The following is a 14,779-nucleotide window of genomic DNA, read 5'->3' as shown; positions in this document are numbered from 1 at the left end:
CTGGCATACAGACTTGGGTGAGGCAAGTAGACTGGATACTGATATTGGCATGCTTTCTCCTCCTACCGTGGCTATGGAGGGGGGCTTCCTACTCCGTTGTGGTGAGAAGAGCAGCTAGAGTTGCCTTCAGTGGCAGTGAGTACTAGCCTCCTGACACAGGTGCTTCAGCTTGGGGTTTCCTCCTCTGAACCCTTGCTCCCCTTCAATGAAGCCCGTACAGATGTCCTTCTGGGTACCTGGTCCAAACCTAACACGGGCTCCTGTGAACACGACAATTGCCCGTCTTTGTTGCCCCACTCGGGGGGACCCAAGCTTTCTGCCGCAACACCCCACCCCTGAGACCTTGGTCATCCAAGTCTCCAATTACCCGGGCACATTCCCAAACGCACCCCTGGAAAGGGAATCACAAAAGTTGGATACACTTGAAGATTTATTTTCTTCCTCCAGCCTAGCATTGTGGCCTGTCAACACCACATGGCTTTAGGGCCGTTATTCCCACACACTCTGGGATACAGTTGTGCAAGTGCTGCCACAGGTCCCGGAGGAGGCCCGAGCTGTACGGTCTCAGGCAGTTGACGATGGGAGAGACTCAGCAAAGTTCAATATCTGTTGTGGACTGGACACGATCGATTCACTGGGCAGAGCAGTTTTATCGTCGGTCGCCCAACGGCACCACGTCTGGTTGAGAACGTCTGGCTTTTTGGGGATGTTCAGACTACTTTGATGGACATGCCCTTTGATGGCACCTGTCTCTTCGGAGACAAGGCAGACTCAGCGCTTGAGCGCTTCAAGGATTCTTGTGCTACATCCAGGATCTTAGGCCTCACAGCAGCCCCTCATTCCCTCACCTCCCCCAGTCTGCCTTTCACTCCTTCTTTGGCTATGGAAGGGGCCTCCAACTGTGTCCTTTCCTGACCAGCCACAGTGCTGGGCATGCTGCCCAGTCTCTACATGACTGAGGGCGTGGCATCCCCTGACCTTGTGGAGCAGTGAGCCAGTGGTCTGACTAGTCCACCCCCCCTCCGCAGCAGCAGCCTCACAGCCTTCCTAGTCTGGCTCCCCACCAAGGGCCAGTCCGAGGCAGAGGCAGGATTCACCATCTCCTGCTCTGCTGGCAATCCATTACGGCAGACAGGTGGGTTTTTGCATATAGTCCGAAGTGGCTACTCCTTCCCCTTCAATACTACTCCTCAATCCATGCCACCTTCATACGATTGGATGACCGAGGATCATTTATCCCTTCTCCACAAGGAAGTTATGGCTCACTTGGCCAAGGAGCCATAGAGAGGGTTCCCGTGCCTGAAGTACGTCATGGTTGCTAATCCCACTACTTTCTGGTGCCCACAAAGAACAAGAACTTCCACCCTATCCTAGAGCTTCATTCCCTCAATCTCTTCCTCAAGAAGGAGAAGTTAAAAATGCTCACTCTGGCTCAGGTTTTATCTGCCTTGGACCCAGGAGACTGGATGGTAGCATTGGACTTGCACACCGCTTGCTTTTGTATTCCTATCATGCCTTCCCACAGACATTATTTGCGGTTCACGGTAGACCACAAGCACTTTCAGTTCACTGTGCTCCCCTCTGGCCTTACCAGTTCCCCTGGGGTATTCACCAAGGTGATGGGGGTGGTCGCAGCTCATGTGTGCAGATCAGGGGTTTCAGTCTTTCCCTATCTTGACTACAGGCTGTTGAAGGCGGGCTCGCCCCAGGCTGTCATCTCCTACCTCCAGACTACAGTGGACCTCCTACATTCACTGGGATTCACTATAAACGTGCCAGACTCCCACTGCGCCTCCTCTCTGATGCTCCCTTTCATCAGAGCTGTTCTGGACACAGTGCAGTTTTGGGCTTATCCTTCTGAGTGGCGAGTCCAGGATATTCAGGTTATGACTCCGAGGCTGCAGGGGCTCATGCCAGATGGCATATGCAGGCTCTCAGTGGGACCTGAAGTTCCAGTGGGAACAGCATCAGGGACTCTGTAAAAAAAAATAATAATAAAAAAAAAAAAATCCAGATGTTGGAGGAAATTGCGCAAGATCTATAGTGGTGGTTAACAAACCGCAATTGTTTCAATGGCAGAACCCTCTCCCTTCCCCAACCAGATTTGACAGTAGTGACAGATATGTCACTCCTGTGAAGGGGCATCCATCTGGGAGAGATGGACATTGGTGGCATCTAGTCTCTACCAGAGTCCATACTCTACATCAACCTGTTGGAGCTCCATGCGATTGGGCTAGCATTGAATGCATGTCTTCCCTCTGTCAAGGGGAGGATGGTACAGGTGTTCACAGACAGCACCACCGCCACATGGTACTGCAACAAGCAGGGTGGGGTCTTAACCCTTTATCAAGAGACTCAGGACCTCTGAATGTGGCTGGGACATCAGCAGTTTTGTGCATTGGAGTTTCCAAAGAGGCAATTGCTTTGAGATGCTTTTTGTCTTGAATGGAACTCCGGCCTCCTGTATGCCTTTCTGCCTATACCACTTCCTCCCAGAGTTCTCAAAAAGATGAAGAACGATTGGGCCCAAGTAATTCTTGTGGCTGTGCACTGGGCATAGAGAGTCTGGTATCCTAAGCTGCTAAGCATGTCCATTGATCCTCCAATCAGTCTGCCCCTTCAGGAGGAACTTCTGTCACAGCAGCAGAGGAGGATTCTGCACGTGAACCTGTCCACTCTGTGCCTTTTTGTGCGGAGATTGAGTGGTGGCAGTTGACAGCTTTTGACCTTCCACCTGAAGTCTGTACTTCATCTTGGCACTCTGGTGTACCCTCCACCAAAACGGTATACGCCTCTCACTGGAAGCAATTTGTTGCATGATGCACAGACAAGGCTGTTGACTGCCGTTCTGCCTCTCTCTCTTTGAGGTTCTTTTATTAATACTTTCTGTGGCCCAGCAGGGCTCTGCTATGGGTGCTCTCAAATGTTATTTCTCTGCAATTTCTGCTTTTTTGAGGTTCCCTGATCAAGCTTCTTTGCTTAACTTTCCTATTCTACAAAGGTACTGTAGAAAGCTGGCTCTGTATGTGCTGTATCAAAATGAGATATAGTGTGCACAGAATCCAGGGGTTCCCCAGAGGCTTAACAGAGGCTTAAGTAGATAATACTAATGCTCTCTTTTGTAGTAGTGTGGTCGAACAGTTAGGCTTATCAGAGGGTAGTGCAAAACATGTGTTGTAGATACACAGACAGTAGAAGAAGCACACACTCAATGACCTAACTCCAGACCAATGGTTTTTAAATAGCACAAATTTACTTTCTTAATTTATGTTTAGAACCACAAGATTCAAGTTGGAGGTAAGTACTTCAATAGATTTGTATTTCATACATGTATCAACAGTACTTGGTTTGAAATCTATACGTTATGCAGTTTTTGAAATATTGGCAATAATCTGTTTTTAAACTTGACACTGCAATTTTCAGAAATATTTCCTTTGGGGGGCAGGGGAATTAAGGCAATTTGTGGAAAGTACAACACTTATAGTTCCAGTCTCTGGGGGTTAGGAAGTCCACAGGTTGGGGTTCAAGTTAACTCCAAACATCCACCACCAGCAACACGGGGCCGGCCAGGTGCAGAGGTCAAAGTGTAGGCAAAATTAACATGTGCTCCTGTGGAGCCTGGGGGGCACTCGGTTTCAGATCTGCAGGCAGATAAGTACCAGCTACTTCGGAGGGCAGGCCTGGGGGTTTAGAGGAGCACTGGGGGGGGCCACAAGTAAGCACCAAACATACACCCTCAGCAACGCTGGGGCAGCCAGGTGCAAACAAGATGTCGGGTCTCCAATGATTCTCTGAGGGGACCCCGGGGTTCACTCAGAGGCTGCAGGCGAGGTCCAGCGGGTCGTCTCGGTCAAACCACAGGCTGGACAGGAAGGAGGGCCGCCTGCTGAACTTTGCTGCACCGGAGATCGGAGTCTCCAAAGCCTGGGGGCTGTGGGTCCAGTGTGTCTTTAGACGTCCGATATCTTCGTCCAGAGCTTCCCGGTCAGGGGAGTCCTCGGGATTCCCTGTGCAGGCGTCGTCGTGGAGGGGTGGAGAGGCCAACCCAGGGTGGTCACTTGCTCGGAATCGCCAGGGGATCCTCTCTAGCTGGTTGGGTCACCTGGACACGGGACGTGGGCGTCGGGTGCAGAGTGGTTAGGACTCACGCATTCGGAGTGAGGTTGGAGTCCTTAGTTGTTGTTTCTTCTTAGACAGGGCCACTGTCCATGGGAGTTCTTGGGCCTTTCGAGTGCAGATCAGTCCTCTGGAGCTTGGAAGAGATCGCTGGTCCCACTGGATGCGTTGCTGTTCTTTTGCAGGTTATTTGAAGCAGGAGACAGGCCCGGAGGGCTGGATCCAAAACAGTTGTTATCTTCCTTATTCTCTGCTGGGGTTTTCAGCTATGCAGTCCTTCTTCTTCCTGTTAGGTCGCCAGGAATCTGGTGAGCTGGGTTGAAGGAGGCCCTTAAATCATGGATTTAGGGGCTTACAGGGGTCGGAGGGCAGTGGCCAATCGCTACTGTCCCCGAGGGTGGCTACACCCTCCTTCTGCCCACTCTCTATGGGGAGGGGGGCACAGCCCTAATCCTATTAGTCCCTATCCTCCAAACCAAGATGGACGATTCTGCAGGGATGGGGTCACCTCAGCTCTAGACACCTTAGGGGTGATCCTGGCTGGGGTGGTCACTCCTCCCTGTTTTCCCTAATTTTCCCACCAGACTTCCCGCCAACAATTAGGCTTGTCCAGGGGGGTGGGCAGCTCCACTAGTTGGAGTGCCCTGGGGAACTGTAACCCAAGGTTTGAGCATTTGAGGCTGATCGCCAGGTGTTACAGTTCCTGTTGGGGGAGGTGTGAAGCACCTCCACCCAGGACAGGATTTGTTTCTGACCACCGAGAGCACAAAGGCTCTCACCCCATGTGGTCAGAAACTTGTCCATCTGACACAGACCGGTCAGTCCTACACTAGTAGTTTCGCTAACATACAAGGGGGGCATCTCTAAGATGCCCTCTGTGTGCATTTTTCAATAAATCCCACACTGGCATTGGTGGGGGTTTATTGTGCTAAGACGTTTGATATCAAACTTCCCAGTATTCAGTGAAGCCACTATGGAGCTGTGGAGATCGTAATGACAAACTCCCAGACCATATACTCAATATGGCTACGTTGCTCTTACAATGTCTAAGAATGGACTTAGCTGCATGAGCAGTATGCCCCTACAGTGTCTATGCCCTCACCTGAGTGAAAGTGCTCCCTGCCTTAGTGCTGTAAGGCCTGCTAGAGAAGTGTCTTACCTATTCCGCAGGCAGTGGTTTGGGGCATGGCACCCTGAGAGGGGTAAAAACAACAAATGATGGATGGAATGCTGAACATTGTCAAACAATCACCCCCAGTCATAGATCTGGGTTTAATCCATCGTTTTTTTGCTCACCATGCCACCCCAGTTTGGACCCAGCCATATGCAAATCAGTCTTGACCCTGTTCCTCATGGGAACAGTCCAGACCGAACTGCCAAGCCAGGTCCTCACTGGACCGGAAACAAGCAGCCTGATTTGCATATGGCTGGGTCCAAACTGGAATGGCATGGGCAGCAAAAAAACGATGGATTTAGGCCCAGATCACTGTACTGGGGGTGAATGTTTGACAATGTTCAGCATTCCGTCCATCACTTGTTGTTTTTGCTTTGTCGCCCTAAGTGGGAAGGGTATGCCCAGACGTGGGTCCCGTGCTTCCCATGCCACTGGATTCAAGCTAGCCCGGCTGATGAGGTGTGAAACCCCGAAACCGGTCCCAGGATGCTTGTTTCCAGTCCAGGGAAGACCTGGCCTAGCCGTTCGGGCTGGACTGTTCCCATGGGGAACAGGGTCAAGACTGATTTGCATATGGCTGGGTCCAAACTGGAATGACATGGGCAGCAAAAAAACTATGGATTTAGGCCCAGATCACTGTACTGGGGGTGAATGTTTGACAATGTTCAGCATTCCGTCCATCACTTGTTGTTTTTACCCTGAGAGGGGTGCCATGTCGACTTTGCAGCTTGTGTGTGCTATTGGGAAGAAAAAGGCAAAGGCAGTGTACATGTGCTTAGTGAGGGGTCCCCTGGGGTGGCATAATACATGCTGCAGCCCTTGGAGACCTTCCCTGGCCAGAGGGCCCTTGCTACCATGGGTACCTTTTCCAAGGGACTTAACTGTGCGCCAGGGGTGTGCCAATTGTGGAAACAAAGATACAGATTTTGGGAAGGAACACTGGTGCTGAGGCCTGGTTAACAGAATCCCAGCACACTTTCAATCAAAGTTGGCATCAACACTAGGCAAAAAGTGTGTGTGGGGGAGGTCTGGCCGGGAGGGGGGGGGGGGGGTGGACCATGCCAACAGTGGCACTTTCCTACAGGTTCCTTAAGGGCCTTATACATGCTTTCTCCATCCTTATTCATTATGCCCCAATGGGATTTGAATTTGGTTTTGACCTTTCTGATGTGTGCTCCTTTCGAGCCTCCCCACAATTGTCCTCTCGAGCTGCTCACTTTGAAAACAGCCTTCCTTGTGGCTATTGCATCTGCCTGCAGGGTGTGTGAGTTGCAGGCATTGGCATCTAAGCCGCCCTACCTTTCCATCTACCCTGACAGAGTGGTGCTTCACACCAGGGCCTCCTTTCTACCAAAAGTGGTTACAACCTTTCATGTAGGTCAGTCCATCCTCTTGCTTACTTTTTCTGCATCCCCACATTGTTCGAAGGAAGAGGAGAGACTGCACCGCTGGACCCAAAAAGAGCATTAACGCTATCTTGATCATACAAAAGAGTTCTGGGTGGATGATTAATTCTTTCTTGGTTATGCGGGTGCGAAGAAAAGTCGGGCAGTGCAAAAGCGGACCATCTACAGACTGGTCATGCTCTGCTTTAAGATCTGATATGCAATGGCCAAAAAGCAACCACCTTAAGGTTTGCATGCTGATTCAACCCAAGTCACAGCTGTGACCATTGTGTTAGTACTTGGAGTTCCTGTCCTTCACATATGCCAGGTGGCAATGTGGGCTTCACTGCACACATTTACCAAATATTACTGCGTCGACAGTCAGATCCGTAGGGACAGATACTTTGCCTGTTCAGTTCTGCACGACTTTCTAGTATGATCTTGGTCTGCAGTCCCACCTCCAGGGATGGATTTGCTTCAGTATCTATTCAAAGGTAAACTTTCTGGCACTAGAAGTCTCTATTTCTGCACGACTTTGTAGTATGATCTTGGTCTGCATTCCCACCTCCAGGGATAGAATTGCTTCAGTATCTATTCAAAGGTAAACTATCTGGAACTAGAAGTCTCTATCAGCTGAACAAGTTACCTACTTTTGGTAATTCCTTATCTGGTAGGAACATATTCTAGTTGCAGATTCCTTACCGACCCTCCTGTCTTCCCCACTGCAAACTGATTTCCAGGGACAGGGACTCCCCTTTCAGGGCCTTAGTTTTGACCAACCATTAGTCCGTGTTCCTCGTGGCTCTGCGCTTCTGGTGTGGAAAGTTTTGAAAAGAATGGGACATCAGTGTGCTCGGGTGGTGCCTATATAGGACCCGCCATATTTCCAGCATGGACGACGGACACAGAGCTGATCAATGTCGCCTAAGGGCATGCAGGGGTACTGCTCAGAAAATTCTTCGGATGAAGCTGGCACCTGGGGGAAATTTCAAAGGTAAAGAATCTGCAACTAGAATATGTCTCTACTAGATAAGGCATTACTGAAGGTAAGTAACTTGTTCAACAACACCCAGGTTATTACGACATAATGCATAAAATTAACTTTGAATTACTTAGATGCATCAGAGTACCACAGCCATATTTTAGAAAAAAAACACATTCTTGTCATAGAAGGTAGCTCACTTGCTAAAGTGAATGTGATCAATGTTTGTCACCTTTTTTATAATGAAGTTTTTCAGCAATCCACAAGCAAATGCACCTTTATATAACATTTTAGATGAAAACAACCTGGTTCTTCACTTTTGTGAATATACATAGCTATTTTTGAGCCACAGGTGAGCAGATCCTTAATTAGAACCAATGTCAAAAGTATTTTCCACTTCCACCATCCTTACATGATGTTTGGCCAGAATTTGGCATATTAATCAGCATTTGAAAAAGTGGATTTGGAACTGCCATGTTAAACTGAAATATGAAGATGCTAATTTTCAGTTAAATTACTTCGATTTGTTTTGTGATGTATCACAAAATGAATTGTTATTAGGTTGATTACTTAAAGTTACTTGTTTTTTTCGTTGGACCTATTGGTGGAATAGGGCTTCTACAAGGCGCATCTTTTTAATTAAGGAATTCATTAAGATGACTTTCAATGCCTTACCTTTGCACAGCTTTCTTTTTTTGTAGCTGCACTATGCCTTCCCTTCACTGTAACATACTTGGTGAGTTCTCTATATTATGGTAGTGCGACCTTGCTATGTATGTGATGAGGTCGAGGAGAAGGCTTTAGGCAGAGAAGATATAGATAGCAATTCATTTTAAACATCTGGTTCATGAAAGTTAGTAAGACTGAATGTGGTTTTAAGTTCAAAGAGATTGTGTAAATGTTAAGCTAAATGGTATAGGTAAGATGATACTGATAATATCTCTTGAGTGACTGGACAGTCTGTAATCATCTCTGTGTGGATAAGTGGAGAAGTAAGACTAGGATTCAAAGTTTATCGCCACCGTCAAAGCGGTTGGAAGACCAGCAGAAGCACATGGAAGCCGTTCAGGGTAGTCCATCCCAGCTGGAGCTTCTGCTGCAGCTCAGTACTAGAACTTGGCCCTCTGCTCTCGCGTAGATCTGGTTTTTGAAGCGCTGTTTTTGCTTTCTTTAGGGATGACTTGTCCCAGCTGCCCTTCACCACAATGTGCATCAAGGAAAGCCTGCGCCTGCATCCTGCCGTCACTGTGGTGTCCCGGCGCTGCACTGAGGATATCAGACTGCCTGACGGAAGGGTCATTCCGAAAGGTAAAATTCTTACGATACTGGACAGTCCAATCCATGGTCTCAGGCGTCCTTCCCTACAAGAGGTACCTGCTGGTTGTCACCTGCTGTCCTGCACATATGGCACATGGTGGGAGTCAGTATATACATGGCGTGGTGAATACTTCCTTCTCTCCTATACCAATGGCCTTATATGGTGTTAACTGCTCCACTCTACCTATGACTGAGTGAAATTCACATACAGGACCGTGTGTGCGCCTCACGAGCACAGGATATTGAGGACTCGCACTGAATGCTATTGACCTGTTGATCTGTATATGGAATGACCAGCGGTTCAAATTCTTGGTTTCTTGTGATTCTGATCTTACTCCATCTGTTATGTTCTTTCTCCCTATTCAGGAATCCCTTGCTTGATCAGCATTTACGGAACTCACCATAACCCTGCCGTCTGGCCAGACCCCGAGGTATGAATACACGTTCCAGTGTAACATCACCACAGCCCTTTAACGGAGATGGGAATTCTTCCCTTGTTGAAACGTGAACACTATTACCTATCAAAGAACAGTGTGCTTTACTGTGTGTGGGATACTCTTGCCCTAGTGACATGAGCAGCAACCTTCATTGAAGGGCCTGGAGTGAGCGGCAGGATCACACATCTTTCCATAGCACAACATCTCTCTCCAAGTCCTGTGCCTCCCTCCCCTCTGAGCTATCGCCACTCATAGTGGCTGCAAAGGTATTGGGCACCTAAGTTCTCTCTTCCTGGTAAATGTTGTGCCAGAGTCGACAATGGCCCGTTATCAGGCGCAGGGCCAGTGAGAACCCATAATTTGAGCAACAGCTCTGGGACTTTGTGTACTCACCAGTTGTAGTTTTGCCTGGTGTTTGGCAGTGTTACACTCAAGCATAAGAGTCCAACGTGTACAAAACATAAATGTATTTGTTGTTGTACATAGTGCAAAGCAAACCACCAAGGGCAGCGTGCCTTAAATCGGAAACTGAAACGGTACACTTAAGGTCAATGTATTGACCTGTAGTGACCCGCTAATGTGCTGTAAGTAGAGGGTACGTGTATATAGGTGAGGAGTGGAAACGAAAACTCGGAGGGTAACTTACTTTGTATTTGTAGTATAGAAAGAAGTATTCATCGTGTACTCTGTAGTGCAGCTCTAAGAGTTAAGGGAAGTCTTGTTATTGAAACAAACATTGTTTGAAGGACGGTCATTATCATGCGCGTTCTTCTTAAATGTATTATGATGCCATCACCTAGCCATCAAGAACATTTCTGGGTCACCCCAGCACAGGTGATTCCAATGTAATGTTTAAATGAGCCTGACTTATGCCACAAATTCAGGATATCCACAGTTTATATATTTATGTACTGCTGATTTGCATAAAACATATGTACATAATCAGTAGTTTTCGTGTATCTCTAGATTGGACTAGGCTTTCTTGGGACTTTTTTTGTACAACCTTGACAGAGACCGCCAGTCAGTCTTTAAGGCAGGAAAATGAAAGTTCCTGATTCCTACACTTTAATTTACTAGTACCAAGGTTATTTTGAATACTGCGGTAATAATGCTGCTGAGAATTAAGAGTTACCCCAGAGGGTGCAGTTTTCATAATTGCCACTCCTGATTCCCATGGGAACTTTGCATTTTCGCCCATTTCCCACTTGGAAATGTCACCAGTTTTTATGCTGATGGAATATCTGGGTGGGGGAGACCTACAGTAAGAGTCCAGTATTACTGCCAGGGTTGCAGTCCCGAATTAGCCAGTAATGTCCCAAATAGAGAATATCACCGAACTCAGAACATGGGCCTTACCTTGGATATTGTCTGTGTGGCGATACTAGCAGGGGTTGTAGTCTTGACTCATCCACTAGTGGCCAGCCGGGGAGTACCACCAAATTCTGATTGTGAGCCTTCGCATGAGCCTATGTGTCTCCTCCCTGCTCTGTAAATCATGCATAAGAGGTTGAGGGAGGTGAGTAGTATATAGCTGGGCCTGTGGCTTAGTGGACTAATGCATCCACTGTAGGAACCTGTGTTTGATCTCATGGTCACAGGTTCAAATCCCAGTGGGTCCACTCAGCCTTTCATCCAAAAATTCTGAGGTCGATAAAATGAGTACCATTGAGTTGGATAGCAATAAACATCTGTTATTCAGCACCTAGATACCAACCGGTTATGTGCGCTTTACAAATACTTACTTATGTTATACAGCTGTGACGTCAATAGAAAAGTCAGGCCCACAAAATAGTGGACACAACAATAAATCAAATCTAGTAACATTTATAAAAGTTTAGTGAAAACTTCTTAAAAGAGGTCCCTGTAGAATTAAATAAAACATATAATTGTTTTGTCTAGACTAGCGGTTCGTAACTTTTGAATTCTGTAGACCCCCACTTAGTCATTACTGGAATCTGAGGACCCCCACCCCACTGAGTCATATCTGGAAGCCGCAATAAAGCACCCTCACGGAGTAATTACTGGAAGCCAGAACTAAGCAATTTTGATAAATGATACTGATGAATTTAGAAAAAAGCTTTTATTAAACAAGTACACAAATAATGCAACATTTTATTTAATTCTGAGGGGAAGGTTGGAGCTTGTCTAAATTCAGTAGAGGCTATCCATTATCCATACTGTATTCTGTCTTCTGTACTTGTGCCGCTCCCAGATATCCTTCTGAGGATATCAACTTAATTTTTAGCCTCTAATTTCGGAATCCATCACATTTACAGAACTTTGTAACATTTTCATTTACACATCTTGCTTCTTTATGTATACATACTTTATAAATCTGTTAATATTATTTAATATTCTAAGCAATCGTGGACACCCTGGGTAGGTGTTTCAGACCCTTAGTGGTCCCCCCAGCCCTAAAACTGCAGGTCTAGTCTGTGCCTCTATGAGAAGTAATTCACTCTTGGTAGTCTCTCTTTTTTGTTGGTGTTTTCACCTTCATTACTTCATATTTTATGTTGTATCAAATGCCTTTATATGTGCCTCAACAATATTAAAAAGAAATCTGTCTTCTTACCAGGTTTACAACCCATACCGCTTCGATCCTGAGAATTCTAAGGACAGATCACCTTATGCATTTATTCCTTTCTCCTCTGGGCCAAGGTGAATATCCTGAGTTTCAAAGTATTTCTGTTCTCTGTTTTGATCTTATTTGTCGGCAAATTTTCAAACTCCATTATGCAGTTTGATATGTTTGGTGACAGACTTGCTTAACTGTACGGAATAGTTTATTTGAGAATTTTAGATTTGAGAATCCAGGATATTTTGATATGGAAACGTTGGTGATGGAGACATTTTGAATTTTTAAGTGACTTGCCGCAGGGTATTAAAGGTTGTTGAGTGATGAACACCTAATAACATTCTAAAAAAAAGTTATTTGGGTATGTTGAAGTTATAGAATAATGTAAGGTTTGTATGTTTTTTGGGCGGACTTGAATGGTGTCGTCCATGATTCTTGGGTAGTGAGGGGTTTATAACCTTTTGGGAGGAGTTCCAGGGGATATTGGTATTTGTGCGTGATTCAGAGAGAAAGAGACTCTGATGTGTGCTTCATGGTGCGTAGATTAAAGTCACATGAAACACCTGTACATTTTCCTTTAACTTTTCTTGTCCTTTGGGTTTCCAAAGGAACTGCATCGGGCAGAATTTTGCCATGGCAGAGATGAAGGTGGTATTGGCGCTTACTCTACTGAGGTTCAAGGTGATGCCAGATGACACCAAGATGGTACGGCGGAAGCCAGAACTGATTCTGCGGGCGGAGAATGGACTGTGGCTCAGGCTGGAAGCTCTCAGGACCTGACTGTGAAAATCAACAACATTCTTCTTGTAGTGCCTTTCTGAGAATTGTTCAATGAGCTATTGAAGCACAAATATGATTAACCTTTGATACTTAGATCACTGTTTCACAATATAGTTAATATTTCAAGAAAACCTCTACACACTCTAGACTTCTAATGTATCTGAGATGACAAAGAATATTTGCTGCTACATACTCCCCCTCTCTCTGCTTCTATAAGCCCCGTTTCTCTCAAAGGCTGTGTCCTCTTAACTTTTGCATTCAAATGAGAAGTCAACTCCAACCCTCCATTGATAAGGCTCCACAGCAACCTGCCCATTGCAGGTGGCCTAATGCAGCGGTCTGGTCCTCCCAGGACCACGCAGAACGATTCTCATGTTTTTGCTTTTTAATATTCACGAGGGACGTAGGGCTTGTGCCGGGCAGCAAGCAGTGCTCATCCTGCCACCACCAACACCCTCCATAATCTCTGTTCTTTACAACAATCAATAAAACATTTGAAAGAGTTTTATTGGAAGACATTAAGCGTCTACAGTCGGAGGCGGTTGGAAACTTGCATGAGTAGCAGACACACACAGTGCTTACTCTGTAAAAGGTAAATCCTGGTGCCTGAAGTTTTTTTTAGAATTCCGCAGCTGCTGCTGACAAATGTCGGAATTGTTACTGAATACCAAGGCTACATCGTCTGAGGTTCCACCTCGTGCATTTTTCTTCCACCACCCGTTACTCCTTGTCACTTTATTCACTTTTACAGGCTCTTTTCCATCTCTACTTTCTTCTTTTGTAATTGTTTTTGAGTCTGTTTCGTCCTCCTCTTTTAGTATTTTTCTTTATTGCTTTGGGTCAAAGTCTGCTCAGGAAAATTGTGGACTGGTCCCCCAAAATAATTGTCTATGGGTCCCACATTCAAATACCTGCTCAAATTAAGCACTATGCTCATACCCAGAGAAAACAATGATGCCTCCCACGAGGGCCATCACGGAGGACGGGGGGGCATTACACACCTGCCCCTTGCTTTTCAGGGCCCTTTGCTCCTGCTGCATCTATATTTAGATTTCTAAAGCAAACCTTCACCATTATTAATAATACACCGTCTAACATGGTTTACCGCTAATGGGGCCAGATTGTAGAGGTGCCATGTTTCGGGCTCCCCTCTCCCCCATCTCAGGAGGTTGTATTAATTTTACATTTAGAACAAGGCGACCACAGAGGCCTCGAATGATAATTTGACACGGACCTCACAGCAACCTCTGACAGGACTCTGTTGCTTAAAGGAGTAAAGCAAAAGCATTCTCCCTCGTCCCACGACATGGTAGTTAAAACACAAATAACGATAAGCGACAAATATGCCTTTTCGTACTATTTGTATTCCCCAAAAAATGAATAAAATGTATATAAAATTGCAACTTTATATATACACACCTTACGTGTTTGTTTGTGTATCACTTTATGACAATCTAGGAAATGCAGCGCTATATACAAACTAAATTCAAGCCTCAGAGAGAAGACAAATAGTTGCTTGATGGTGCATCTTTGCATCATATATTAAAAAAGCTACATCATTTATGTTTTTTGGCTGCCAGCGTGTCCCACGTCACGCCTGCCACCTTCACCTGTAACTATTTTTTTTTTTTTTAGCCAAGTTCACTGTGTGGCAATTGGCTTTGCATTTTCGGGCATGGGAGCTTTAAAAAGATCAGCATTGTAAGTTCTGTTTGCCAAAAAGACAGGCCTAAATGTTTCACCCTTGACTTTGGGACACGTAGCAGGTATGTGCCAGGACTACCGGCTGCAGAATTCGAGATATAATAAGGCACTATTACAATCAGATGAAACAATCAGGATCATAACTCACAGCTTTCTTATTTTTAAAACCAAAATAAGCATTGCAGGGTCTAATAAGTATGCAAAATGTGAGAGTTAAAGACATTACTTTGTAGAGTTCACAAGTTTGTGTGTATTGGTCTATTGTATAACAAGAGGATATTCTCTGCCTTTCGTGGTCTGACTCCA

At 46.0% G+C, this 14,779-nt stretch overlaps 1 protein-coding gene across 7 annotated transcripts in view; it reads left to right on the top strand.

Moving 5' to 3' along the window:
• The window catches only part of CYP4F22 (cytochrome P450 family 4 subfamily F member 22), a 234,995-nt gene extending 220,808 nt beyond the window's left edge, over window positions 1-14,187 (top strand). For all 7 annotated transcript variants that reach the window (XM_069230348.1, XM_069230349.1, XM_069230345.1 and 4 more), the window contains exons 10-13: window positions 8,832-8,965; window positions 9,341-9,405; window positions 11,990-12,072; window positions 12,598-14,187. In XM_069230348.1, the coding sequence (XP_069086449.1) occupies window positions 8,832-8,965; window positions 9,341-9,405; window positions 11,990-12,072; window positions 12,598-12,769 (454 nt within the window). In that variant the 3' untranslated portion in view covers window positions 12,770-14,187. The remainder of the gene's footprint in view (window positions 1-8,831; window positions 8,966-9,340; window positions 9,406-11,989; window positions 12,073-12,597) is intronic.
• The last annotated feature ends 592 nt before the right edge of the window (window positions 14,188-14,779 follow it).

The sequence above is a fragment of the Pleurodeles waltl genome, chromosome 4_2 (assembly GCF_031143425.1).
Source record: "Pleurodeles waltl isolate 20211129_DDA chromosome 4_2, aPleWal1.hap1.20221129, whole genome shotgun sequence".
Taxonomy (NCBI): Eukaryota; Metazoa; Chordata; class Amphibia; order Caudata; family Salamandridae; genus Pleurodeles; species Pleurodeles waltl.
The sequence above is the reverse complement of the archived record's forward strand: the minus strand, read 5'-3'. Positions and strand labels throughout refer to the sequence as shown.